General features: G+C 37.7%; 1 protein-coding gene across 1 annotated transcript in view; it reads right to left on the bottom strand.

The window, feature by feature from the left end:
• Positions 1–13,712, bottom strand: part of SEL1L (SEL1L adaptor subunit of SYVN1 ubiquitin ligase) — a 71,693-nt gene extending 57,981 nt beyond the window's left edge. The window contains exons 1-2 of the mRNA XM_074235588.1: positions 13,357–13,712; positions 993–1,030 (exon numbers count right to left, since the gene is read on the bottom strand). Of these exons, the coding sequence (XP_074091689.1) occupies positions 993–1,030; positions 13,357–13,432 (114 nt within the window). The 5' untranslated portion in view covers positions 13,433–13,712. The remainder of the gene's footprint in view (positions 1–992; positions 1,031–13,356) is intronic.
• Positions 13,713–14,175: the final 463 nt, after the last annotated feature.

Below are 14,175 nucleotides of genomic sequence, written 5' to 3'. Positions count from 1 at the left end.
GGTAACAGGAGGGACAGTTAATTTAAAAATACTTGATACTTGTTATATAAAACAAAAGGCTATTTTTCTTTTTTAAAAAAAGCATTAATACATGTAAAGGACAAAAATAAAGAAAAACAGAACTGAAACTGACTCCTGCTAAAATGGAACAGTTACTTGACTTCAGATACTTCAAAACCCATGAGAAAAAAAGATGCTTTTTAAAAATTCACTTACACATGTGTCAGATGTAGGAATTAGACCCAGTTACTACTTCTGACTCCAAAGCTGGCTCTATATCACTGCATCAAGCTATGACTCAAGACTTCCAAATAGGTACTTTGAAAAATCCAAATAGAACATTAACAATACTTTTTCTTTCTTTTTATTTACTCTTCCAATTATAAATATAGGCTTCATCATTTCATTTTTGTGAAGTTTTTTCCCTCCTACCCTGCCCTGAGATAGTAAGTAATCTGATAAAGGTTATACAAGCACAATCAAGTGCATATATTCCCATATGATGAACAATACTTTTGAAAAGAGGAAAGTTTACTGTTTGTTTTTAGAAGAGAAAAATAACACTGCTAGTGTTCTGTTGGCTTCATCTAAGACATGTGCCATAAATTGATGCCACATAAAATAAATCTAACACTTATAAGACAAAATTAATTTTTTTGGGAAAAGAACAATGATATCTTTATTTCTTAAATAAGAGAACTACAATTCTGTTTATCATATAAATGCAGATTCTTTATATCTTCTTTAGTTATTACTGTGCAAACCCTTAAAACAGATGATGTCCAATTTATTCTGCATAGATTTCTGTTTGTACATAGTTGTCTACAAGTTATTTTAAAATCCTTCATTAGACCATAAGCTCCTTGAGTGTAGGGACTGTTTTTCACCTTTCTTTGTATCCTCCAGAACTTAACATATACTAGTCATTTCAGAAATGTTTGCTGACTTGTGATTGACAAACAGCTAAACAGCACCAAATTTTCAGTACATACCTTTGAATCTAAGGATTCATCCTGACCTCCTTCATCATCTGTAAATAAAGTTTAAATAAGTCAATCATTAACTTTATTATTGGAAAATTAAGGGTATTACTATAGTCAAATATTAAACAAAGTATACCAAAATGCTATCCACCAATGGGACATCAGTCCTGAAGTAATCAGGAATTTTAAATGGTAGCCTGGAATAAACTAAAAATTGTTTTTTCAAAAGGTTCCTTAATTCTGCTGCCCATCATTTCCCTTTTGTCAGATTTCATAATTATCTATACGAATTACTTCTATTTCTTCATTACCCACTTACTCTCGAGTCCTTCTAATCTAATCTAAAATGATTTATCATAATTTTAATGAAACTGCACTCTAAATTGCCAAAGTCAATGCCCTTCTCCAGAAATTCTCCCTTCTTGATCTCTCTGCAGAAAACTATATTATGTACTATCTCTTGTCCCCCTCTCCTCTTCTAATTCTCTCTTGGTTTCCTTAATATTGTACTTTCCTCCTCTTGGTTTTATCTCTTTAACTTCCTTCTTAAGTCTCTCTTTTTGGTATTTTTCCCTTCTTTCATTCTCTTGATATAAGCATTTTCTAAGCAGTTGGCCCCTCTTCTTCCCTCTATACTCTGACCCTTGATGATCTCAGTCACTCCTTTCAACTCTCACCTCTATGAAGATGATTTAAAAACCTCTTTCTTTACACTTTCAAGTTCTAGAATTATTTTCAACTACTTATGGAAGCTGCCTACTTCACCATCCTGTCTACAACTCAGGCTAAATGTCTAAACCAGAACTTATCTTCTTTCTTTATAATATGCTCCTTTTCCTGTTTGCTCTAAACTCTGTAATGGTACCACAATTCTGCTACCCTTCCTCACTCCATTTAGTACACTAAATAAGTAATATCTCTTATATTGATATCTTCATTTCCAATTCCACTGTAGTACAGTTTCTCATTACTTCCTACTTCCCTACTGCAAAAACCTCTTAACCAGTCTCTCTCTCTATTCTAGTTTCTTGGCCATGCTAAACCACCATACATGCCACTTCCATACTGCACATGTCTGATTGTATTTTTGAACTGATTCAAAACTTTCAATGACTTCCTATGGGACCAAATAAAATATAAACTTCTTATCCTGGAATTAAAGAGCCTCCAAAATCTGCTTCCATCCTGCCTTTTACCTTGTTTCAACTACACATGCTACACACTAACTAAACTTTATTCATCAACCTTTGAATAACTATGATGCTTTCCCATCTAGTACCTCACTCACACTATTTCCTATGCTTGGAATATCCTTCTTACCAATCTTTCTTTGTTGAAGTCTTACTCATCCTTCAAACTTAAAATATCACTTCTTTGATGAAGCTAGCCCTCCCTGAGAATCCTGGCAGTCAGAATATCCTTTTAGTAAAACTTAAAATGGGAAAATAACCCTGAGGTCAGTTCATTCAACCTGTACCTGGGCAAGAATCACCCCCTACATTACCCCTGAATGTGACATTAGCTTTTACCTAAAAATCAGCAGGGAAGCATAACCTAAGACAACCACATCTTGGGGACAATTACTTATTAAAAGTTTTTTTTCTTCTTAACACTAATTTTGTCTCTTTGCAAATTCTATAGTTCTGATTTCTAGGTTCTAATATATCTCTTCCATATGACACATAACCCTTCAAATTTATGAAGCTGGTTATTATATTTTCCTCCTCTCTGAAGTCAAAGCCTTCTCTCCAGCCAGCTAAGCATCTGTACCTAGAGTTGAAGTCAGGAACACATGGGCTAAAATTCTATCTTTGACACTTACTTAGCTATGTGACTATCTTAGTCATTTAACCTGACTGGGCCTCAGGTTTCTCATCTTTAAAATGGGAATACCTGTAATACCTACTTCATGTGAGATCCAAATAAATTAAGTAGAGCAAACCTTAAAGTAGTATACATACTCAGTTATTACACATAATAATATTTCTTCAACCAGTTCTTATAAGGCATTGTTTCCACAATCTGAAGCCCACAAACTTCCTTCTTAAAAATATGGTACCCAGAACTCAACACAATACTATAGATGTGCTGTAATGGGGCATAATACAAATAATCACACTATTCTAGACATTGAACATCTATTAATGCATCCTGTTAAATTCTTTTTCTGTCATGCTGTATTGAACTTACTGTCTATTAACACCCCTTTTTCAGGGTTAATCTTTGTTAAGTTATCCAATCCTATACTATAATGGGGAACTTGATTCTTTAAACACATGCATTCTTTCATGTATATATATATATATATATATATATATATATATATATATATTTGACTTTTTTTAGGGGGTCATGAGGAGGTTAAGAAGTGGGTAGACATGGCACAATTTCAATGGCTTAGGGAACTCCCAATAAGGAAACGCCTTCTATTGATGTAGACAGGCAATTGTTTTACACTTCATAGTTTTAGAATGCGGAACTTGGCTTTATTAGTTTAAGTAACTTGCTCAAGATTATGCAGTTACTAGGCAGTCCAGGCTAACAGAAGCATTGGGACACCCTGAGGGACAGATGGGAAGTACACATTCCAGGCTAATAACACCTCCAGTACTACCTTCAACTTGACCACTTAATTCCTTTCAGATGCTGATGAAGACAGTCCAGGACTCTGAAACCAAAAGCCTTGAAAATAGCAATGCTTCCAGTCCAGTGCTTGCAGCCATCACCTAAGAAAGTAACCCCTGTGGAGATGTGGCCTGGTGACTATACCTTTAGCTGCTATAGCTTCAGCTATTAAAATACAGAAAAGAAAGTTCTGCCACCACAGAACTTGGCACTGTCAAGTGGGTCAACATTAGAAACAGCTATGATTTTATTAGTAGAAATGACATTAAAGGAGAGGGATCACCATCTCCTTTGCCAGTAAACCCTAAGGATCATAGGATCTTTTTGTGAGACTTACAGATGAAACCTTTCATATGTGAGATTTCTATTAGAATGTAAGCACCTGGAGAGCAGGCAAATGTAGGAGTTAGAGATCTGAACCTGACCTGAGTTCAAATCACAAACCATACTTATTGTGGTTGGATTCCCCACCCCACCCCCAGATTTAATCTTATTATATTCATACCTTCCTTCTAGTCTACTGTTTAGTTAGGGTTACTTTCCTAGGTGATGATTGAAGCACTAGACTGGAAGAACTGCTATTCCCCAAGGCTCTTGGGTTCAGGGTTCTAGGTTATCTTCATCAGGGTCTGGACAGAGAGTGGTCAAAGTGAAGGTGGTGCTAGTGGTGTTGATTTGCCTGGCACAGGCACCTCTCATCTTTCCCTCAGGGTGCCTCAATGCTTCAGCTAGGCTGGATTGCCTACATAGTAAAAGCATAACCTTGAGCAAGTTCCTTCCTTAAACTGGCAATGTCAAAGTCAGCATTCTAAAAATTCTATAAAGAGCAAGTCATTAGTTGTCTGCCTCAGTTTCCTCATCTGTAAAAATGGGGATTCTTCCCAAGATTGTTGTAAGGACAAAATGATATATTATTTGCAAACATTAAAGTGTTATTTATATATAAATGCTAACTAATTATTTTCATATCCCCAGTGCTTAGCACAGTATTTTATGCTTCGCTAGCACCTAATAAATGTTTTAAAATTTCATTCATTCAATTCATATGTCTGAGACAGGAACTAGAACCATTTGATCTTCACTCAAGGCTTTATTATTCATTCATTCAAAACCTAGCACAGGACCAGAAGTTGTTAAAATTAATTTATTCAGCAAATATTTATCATCCCAGAAAAGGTTCCTCATCACCAAAAGGGTGGTAAGACAAAAGCTATAGAATTTCTTCTGGTTGAGTTTCATTATTTCCTAAATATCCTGCTTGATAAATTGTCAAGTATTCATTCATTCTAACATCTATTAAGTGCCAGCTAAGTTAAGTGTAAGTTCTAAATCCTAGAGGTAGAAGAATCTTGTCTTATAAATAAGATTTAGTCCCAGGGCTCAAAACATAATTTACCTGTAAGGGTGATATGTACACGATTAATGCATTATAAATTGAAATACATCCAAATGCCTAAGACTACAAAAATTAAGGTTATTATAAAATTAACTTCCCTGACTTTGTTTGTCTTTTCCTTGATTCACTCTAACTGGGGTACAATTAGTTTTTCTTATTGCTTATCAGTATTTTACAACTTAGAATTTATCAGCAACTATGCCTCTAGAGAAGAAGAATCATGTATCTTTTTTTCTTCCCTGACAAGCTAACAAAGACCATTTCACATAGTAGACACTTCAACAATTGAACAAATAGTTGTTAAATACCTCCCCTATGTTTAAGCACAGTGCTAGGTGCAAGGAATACAAAGACAAAACAAAATTAAAACGGTCCATGACATCAGAGGGAAATAGAATGAACAATTTGAGTCTATTAGGGTAGTGGATAAGATAAGGAAAGTTTTGGGATGATATAAATCTGCACTGGGCCTTGAAGAAAAGTAGGGGTCTATACTGGGGCTGCATTGGGACAGGAAATGAAATGTTAAGTTTGGGAAACAATTAATAGGCTGATTTGGCTATTAGCAGAATAAGGGTGAACAATATGAAAAACAGTGAGAAGGTGGAAATCAGTGGAAAATTTTTAGTTGTTAGGCTTATGGATTTGTATTCTTTTAACAGGGACAAAAAGGAAGCCACCGAAGTTTCAGGAATGAAGGAATGATATCGTTAGATATGACCATGAATTGAAGGGGGGAGAGACGAGAAGCAGGGAGACCAATTGAGAACCTATATGGTAATAATAGAAAGAAGAGTTTTTGAGGCCTGAAACAGGGTAGTCACCATGAGTGAGGGTAAGGAAATAGATATTAGAGATTTGTGAAGGTAGAATTGACAAGATCTGGCAACTTAATGCATATTGGGCTCAAGGAAGGAGGAAGAATTCAAAAATAATTCAGACATGGTACACCTGAGTGATTCAAAGAATGGTGGTATCTCAATAGAATTAAGGAAATTTTAAAGATATTTTCACTGAGGAAGATAATGAGCCATTTTGGACAAGATGAATTGATGCTTTTTGAGACATGCAAGTAGAGATATTCAGGAATAATGAGCAACATAGGACTAAAGTTCAAAGGAGAAATTAAGACCATAGAGTAATATCTATATATATTTGGGAGTCATGCCTAAGGAAATATGTGTATTCACATAGAATTTAAAAAATGATACAAAAATGTAGATAATTCCATTTGTATGCATAAATTTCACTTTTCTTATTTTCATTGATAAGGGACTTACTAAACAGCCAAGTCCATTTTTTCTCATTGTGCTCTAGTCTCTAATGAAGAACCTAAAGTTAGTAATAAATAGTAATACCTTTACCACCCTATGGAGATTAGCAATTGGTCTCTTTAGTAAGAAATCGATAGTCTGTTCTAAATAGTAATAATTTCAAAGAGAAATAGCACTTGCTTTTTGATTTATATTGACTGCATTGGTTTTTTTGATCCTATTTCCTTTCTTTCTCCTTTTCTTCCTGACTTTTCCTGCTACTTCTTCATTCATTGTGGGGTTTTTTTCCTTCTCTTATGTAACCAACAAGCAAAAGCTCACTGTCTAAATTGAAATCTGTTTTCCTTGCCCAGTAAAACTGACAAAACAAACAGAAGTTTTTTTGTATGTAGTTCCTCCCCAAATGGTCTTAAACTAGTCTTGGGACGTTTTGAGGCAACAAATCTTGATTATTTTTTTTAATCTTGGTATTACATGTACAAATGGGATTTTGAGGAGCCACCCCCATGAAAAACTCATTTGTTATCAAAGCTACCATTTGGTCCTCATTGTAATATAATTCCCAAATTTCAGCATTGCTCAAATTATGTCCTATCGAACCCTGACATTCTATACCATGTGCTGAAAGTCCACAAAAAAGTTCATTTTCCAATCAAAATATTAACTATTACATTATTTATCAAAAATACTTTGGTATAGAATATAGTTTTTCTTTATTCCTAAATTATACTAAATTCCTAATACCTTCCAGGGAACCAACAGTTTATGACTTCCATCAATATATTTTAAGCTCCCAAATGTTCCATGGTCAAATTAGTCCAGAAAACATTGTTCTAAAGTACTATTAAAAAAAAGCCATGAACTTTGGGTTTGAGTTATCAAAAGCTGAGAGTTTACAGGAAGCAATTCTTGTCATAAATTGTCTACTTGAAGATACCTACCCATCATGTACTATATGGATAATATAGATAATACATGGCAATAATATTACTCTAAAATAAACTGGCTGGGAAAAAATCTGAATAATTTAGGTTTATAGTATATAATACAGAACCCAGAACTAGAATTATTAAGTAACCATTACTATTTTATGACAGTCATTAAGTTATGTTTCTGTCCCACTGATTGTGTAATTATAGCATATGGATAATATTGTCACAGATTAGCCAAAATCAAATGCTGTATCCCTCCCAATTTTAATCTGACCTCTTCTCAAATTATCCCAGAGGTTAAATTTAACAAAATCAAACAAAAACAAAAGGCTAAATAAAAATTTGAGTGTGAGAGAACCCAAAACTTTTCTTTCCATTTCAGTTTCTCTTTGGATATTTAAAAAAAAGATTCTTTATTTGAAATATATTTCTTTTTTTGACTAAAGCTTCATAAACATTCACCTTTTTACCTACCAAGGGAAAGAAAATGAAAAGTTTTGGTTATATACTCTTAAATGTCTAGATTTTCTTTTCTTTTTTTTTCTTTTTTTTCTTTTGCAAGGCAATGGGGTTAAGTGGTTTGCCCAAGGCCACACAGCTAGGTAATTATTAAGTATCCAAGACCGGATTTGAACCCAGGTACTCCTGACTCCAAGGCTGGTGCTTTATCCACTGTGCTACCTAGCCGCCCCTAGATTTTATTTTCAAGTGTAACATTTAATCAATAATTATAGTACTATTTTTATTAAATTACCTATTAGCACAGCTAGTTACATAGTTATTATATTTCTTTATGTTTAAAGACAAAAAGTTAATCACTGTAACTTTTGACATTGAAGTCCTAAAACCAAGTATTCCAAATAATCTATAATTTACAATTTTTTTACTATGTTTCTTGCTTATGTAGTGAGTCCCGTATCTATGCAAACATAAAAGTGGTACTATGCATAAAAATAGAATTAGATTTTTCAAACAACTTTTTGTATTATCCCCTAAAAACATGCAAATCTCCTACTTAATTCAACAAAAATTATTATGTATATTTTATGATGCTAAATATGCTTTAAAATAAGTACCTAAAGTTATCTATAGATAGGAAAAAAGTTAGTGAGAGATAAATACAAAAAAAGACACAATGAGAAAATTTGTTTATGAATACAAGAATATGTGGTAGTTTCTGTTACCAGATTTCATCCCTATTGCATCATGTGCACAGTGCCTCTTTTTAGAAATAGCTAAGTAGAAATAGGTTTCAGGTAAAGAAAATATTGACAGATCTTAACCCATTTACTAAAACTTGGAAAGAAATATACTCCAGATGGTAATGTTAAGACTGTTCACAAAGCATAAGCTATTTTCTCTTTGAAACAAGTAGACATTCTGTTATGGTGATGTGAGTCACTTAACTTGATAACTTTGATATTATATGTACAAAGGGGGAATAAAGCTATAGGAGTCCCTTTTAAAGGAGAAACCATTCAATAAAGACAATGCTTTGATGAATAGTTAAATAGACCGTATTATAAATTAATCAGAAGGATCAAACAAAAAAAAAAGGAGATTAAGGCACAGAAGAGGTTGGTAGGGCTCAATCAATACTTACTGATTTTTCCACTCAACACTATTACATTCATGATGGATATACCTCGTAGAAAACTAGGAAGGTATTTTGGGATTTAAAAGGGCTAGATTTCTTTCTTAAGGACCAAGCTAAACTCAAATTACTATGTTCACCAATTGCCCAACAACAGTTTCCAGGTCCTAGTTTGGGCCCAGACTGGCTCAGAGTGAATTTAAATGCTAGTTGCTTCTGTTTTGGCCAGAATCCCTGAGGTTCTTCCTCTCCCTGAGGAGAGGACATTTGTCCTTTGTTCTCAAAGAAGACCATGATTTCATGAGGTGATGCCATGACAAATGAATTTGATTTGGGTGAGGGGGTGCTAGGCTAAACTACCAGTCTCACTTTCTCCTCCAGAGTCATCTAGATCCATTGGCCAGATAGGAAGTAGGACTATTGGAGATGGCTGTGGATATGAGGCAATCAGGGTTAAGTGACTTGCTCAAGGACACACAGTAAGTAAATATTAAGTGTGTGAGGCTGGATTCAAACTCCTGTCCTGACCTCAAGGCTAGGGATCTATCTACTGTACCATCTACTGCCTTTTTCTTTTGACTAGGTAAAAGAGGTTATTCTAGGCCTTACATCACTCACCCATCCTTAATCATCAAATGGGCATAGCTTCAGTCAAACTGAGACAAGGGAAAGACTCCTAATTGCCTCCTGGGCTATCTCTAGGAGTCCTGATATATAACTTGCCACTGGACCTAGATGGCTCCAGAGGAGAAAGTGAGGCTGGTGATTTTGCCAGCTCTCCCTCAATTCATGGCATCACTTCCCAGATGTCATGATCTTCTTCAAGAAGGAAAGACAAACACCAACAACTTCAACACAGATAACAGTTTAGATTATTGCTAATGTAAATTTTTCCTTGGCAAAATGGGAAATTTATATTTTTTACATCATTTAGCAAAGCAGCATAATGCTGTTGATATGGTTTCAGAGAAAAGTGATCACTTTTACTGTCACATAAATTAAATTGATTGAGACTTTAAAAGGAAAGAGATAAACTGACAAGAGATCTCTCTATACTTTGCAGATCTCAGTTAAGTAATAAGACTTTTTGTGCTTTAGTTCCCCACAATTCAAAAAAAAAGGATACCACTTTACTTTCCTCATAGGGATACATTAAGGGTTAATGATAACATTTGGAGGAGGGTAAAGTCAGTATTTAAATCTAAGATAAAAAGTATCAAATTTAATTGGAATCAATTCAAGGCTTTACCACTTGTTAACTATGTGTTAGTAGCAAGTCACTTTCCCTTTCTGGGTCTGTTTTTTTGTTCTGTATGGTGAGGGAGAGGGAACAAATGTCCTAAGTTATCTTATCAATCTATTCCTCTGAACCTTTGTTCATTCTCCATAACTAACAAGTAGTAACATTTTCCAGAACCTTATTGTGAACTTTCTTATCTTATTCACAGGTCTTACAGTTTCTGCTGTCCATTTAGAAGAGGGACAATTAGATTTGGGGCTCAGTCATTTCAATGGAATTTTAAAAAATAATATGAATAGAAGTGCAGTTCACATTATTTTATGAATTACTAGATAAAATAATAAAGCCTTTTCCTCTAGAAGTGAGTTAGGTACAGGCAGAACAGAGGCAGCTGGGTGGCTAAGTAGATATAGCACTGGACCTGGGGTCAGGGGTGGATTCAAATCCAGTCTCAGATGAATCCCAGCAGTGTGACCCTGGACAAGTCACTTAACCCCTGATTGCCTGACAAAAGAATCCAGTGGAGAAGAAAATGGCAAACCACTCCAGTATCTTTGCCAAGAAAACTTCCATGGACAGCTCTGTCCACGACAAAGAGTTGGACATGACTGAACAACAACAATAAGAAAGACAGGAGGTAAATAGTTTTCAGCTATTTAGGCAGGTGCCTTAGGCTGCCATTTCTGGAAAAAACTGAAGTTTATGTTCCAACTAAGTTGAAATACAGCTAACAAAATAAAAAAAAGTTAACAGATCTCAACTCTTTGGATAGCCAAGAGACATCCTATTTCATTAGGATGAAAGGATCTTCACAAGACACTGAGTCCAATTCCTTCATTTACACCTGAGGAAACAGACTCCACTCCTATACCTCTCCACTCCTGCCAGACTTTCCATTTAAAACCTCAAGCCATTTAATACTAACAATAAACAAAAAATAATAATTCATAAATAACTTTAATTTTTAAGATGAAAAAATCTAGATATCCATAAATTAGAAATATAAAATTATTCAATATAGAACACCTGTAATTAGACTACAGAGAAAAAGGCAATTTTTTAAACATCTGAGCATTTCAATTTTTAATAAAGGGGTCAAATGCCATGTAAATAAGCAGTGTAAACAAAACAACAGTCACCTATTTCTACTCCGAAGATAGTCTGTAAGACTTAATCTTATTCCAAGAGCATTTATGTACCTTGCACACAATTGAATTCTTTGTGAGTTTTCTTCTATCATACAATATCTATGTTGTTTTAATGCCTGTCATATAATCTTTCACTTTAAGAAAATTATGTAACTGTCATGCAAAAGCAGTGTATAAAGCAGTATAGTCGGAAGATCATGAGATTTAAACTCAAAGAATCTTAATTTGAATCCTAGCTCTGAAACTTAGTACTTGTATAATGATATTTGTCCTACGTTCTCAAAGAAGACCATGACATCAGGGAGGTGATGCCATGACAAGCAAGTGAATTGGATTTAAGAGGTGCTGTGCTAAGTCACCAGCCTCACTTTCTCCTTCAAAGTCACTTGGATCCAGAAATGGCCCTGGATGTATAATAGTGTGACCTATTCAGTGGGCCTCAAACTGTAATATCAGAAGGCTGGACTATTGTCTAGGGTTCTTTCCCTTCCCATGATCCAAATGCCACCCTTTTCAAGTGTTGCTTGTGCTAGGAGGAGTTAGGACAAAACATTTATTGAAAATCATCTTATTCACCCAGATACAATGTTAAGGTTTGTAGACTTTCAGGGTTAGTATTAGTTGAACCAGAATTCCACAATACAATCAAATTCTTACTTGTTATCTGTTATGTATATGATTGCTTTCATGTTCTCCTCCAAAATAATGTAAGCTCCCTGAGGGTAGAGTCTATTTTTTCCATTTGGTTTCCCTCCAGCTTAGCATAGCATCTAGCAGGGTCAAGTGCTACATAAATGCACATTGATTGACTGGAATACTCTTATTTGATAAAGATTTCAAAGGCAAGACTGGCTCATTAATGCAAACATTTAAAAAACAACTCAAAGTCTGTGTCCCAATAATGGCAATGTGTCAACATAATCTTATTTATGCAAGAAGGTCTAATCATTAGTCTCTATTGTGTTGTCACATCAGAGGTTTGAAAACAAGAGATATCTAACTATATAAGACACTAAAATAGAATTTAAAAATAGGAACTTTCATTTTAGAAGCAGAATAATTAAGGGAATGCAACAATTTAGAATTAGGCCAGATATTTAGGGATCCAAATAATCATTTGTGAATTCTCTTGTAGAAGACAGATGAAAAAATTCTTTTTGAAGTTGAAAAATGAGATAAAAATATGAAGTATTATATAGACTTATTATTATCTATTTATGTGGAAATTAATTATACCATAATGGTTTGAGCAAGAAACACTTTCAGATGCTAAGAAGATCCTATAGAGATGGCAATTTAGAAGGCTCTGGAAAGGCATTCCAAATCCCAATTAAGGCACAAAAGTAGGTACACACCAAAAAACAAACAGACAAACAAATAAAAGAACACCAAGTCTAAGTGTAGAAATCAAAAGAGCTCACAGGACATTCCATTCAGGATACCTTTTTTAGTACCACACACCAAAATATCAAAAGTAGTTTGCCATCACCCATTCGGAACTAATTTTTTCCGTATACCTTGCCACAAACAAGCCTAAAGTCATTCCGACCTGCGATTCTTAACCCAATTCCCTTATTTTCACTGACCCACAGCAAAAGCAGCAAGGACAACAGCCCCAAAATAGAAACAGAGTACAAAAGGGCCAGGGCACGTAGCAACTCTGTGGCTATATTGTTAAGTTCTAGAATTAGGCTTTCTCTCTCCAGAGTGACAGCTCATCGAGTGCAAACAACACAAAATCTGGAAGCCCAAATCGCGGGGTGCCCTGGCGCCTGGGGGGGTCTCCGAGCTGAAGGCGGGGCCTGCGGAAGGCAGCGGCACACGCGGCTGTCCCCGAGCGCGGGGCAGCGACACCGCCGGGGGTGGGGGGCTGCTGCGGAGCCCCTTCCCGCCCCCTCCGACCGCCGGCCCCACTACGCCCCTCCGCGGCCCGGGAGCTCACAGCCCGGGTCAACGGAAGCCAGGGCAGGAGTGACAGGGCTGGGGGCGCGCGTGGGGACGGAACCCTCCAGGCGGGGGTTGGGGAGCGCCAGCTCGGCCTTCTTTGTGGGCCCCCTCCCGGCTCGGGCCGGGCCTCGGAGCGGGGGCGGCGGCGGCGGCGGCGGCGGCGGCGGCGGCGCCGCGAGTCCCTGGGCCCGGGCCGGGGCAGGGGGCGGGTACTGACCCGAAGTCGCCCACACCGATCCGCAGCACACCAGCGCCCCACAGAGCAGCAGGGCTAGCCTGACCCGGACGCGCATCCTGCCGCCGCCGCCGCCCCCGCCGCCGCCGCCGCCGCCGCCGGGGCTCAGGTGCCGAGGCCACCCTCCCGTCAGCGCCGGCGTCTCGGTTGTCGCCGCCGCCGCCGCCTCCCGGGCCACAGGATCAGCCGCTGTCGCCCGGCTTCCTGCTCCGGCCACTCGGAGCACCCTCCCCGCCGTCCCGCCCCTCAACCCTAAAGTGCAACCAATCCGCCTCCCGGCCCGCAGGACGCCGGGGCCAATCACCGCGGTCTCCCCGCCCTCCCCGTCGTTCCGCCCCTCAGGGTCAAGCAGCCGCCAATCGCAGCGCGCCATCCCGCACACCGGCCTCTTTAGTTGGGTCACGGACGCGCCGACATGGCCCCAGCTAATTGGCGGCTAAGGGTCTCAACAAAGCTAGGGCGAGGCACCGGGAGAAAAAGAGAAAAGGCAGAAGCGCGGAGACCGTTTGAACTACAATATCCAGAATGCCTTTTCGCGAACCTCCTGGCGCGGGCCTCTTGGGAAATGTAGTACAGGTCGAGCCTCGGTTTAAAAGGTGTCGGGCTAGGTGCTGCTGGAAGGACAACACCATCCCTGACTACTAGTGCGAGCGCCTTACAGCGCAGAATAACTCTACTAACCCCAAAATGTGGTGTGGTTGGAGAGATTTGAGGGGAGGGAGTAAAATAGAATAAATACCAGAGCACGTCCGTTCTTATTTAGGACAGTAGGCTTACGAAGATCGACGAAGTATGAAGTTC

This window comes from Macrotis lagotis, chromosome 4, assembly GCF_037893015.1.
Source record: "Macrotis lagotis isolate mMagLag1 chromosome 4, bilby.v1.9.chrom.fasta, whole genome shotgun sequence".
NCBI lineage: Eukaryota > Metazoa > Chordata > Mammalia > Peramelemorphia > Peramelidae > Macrotis > Macrotis lagotis.
This window is presented reverse-complemented; position numbering and strand designations above follow the sequence as displayed.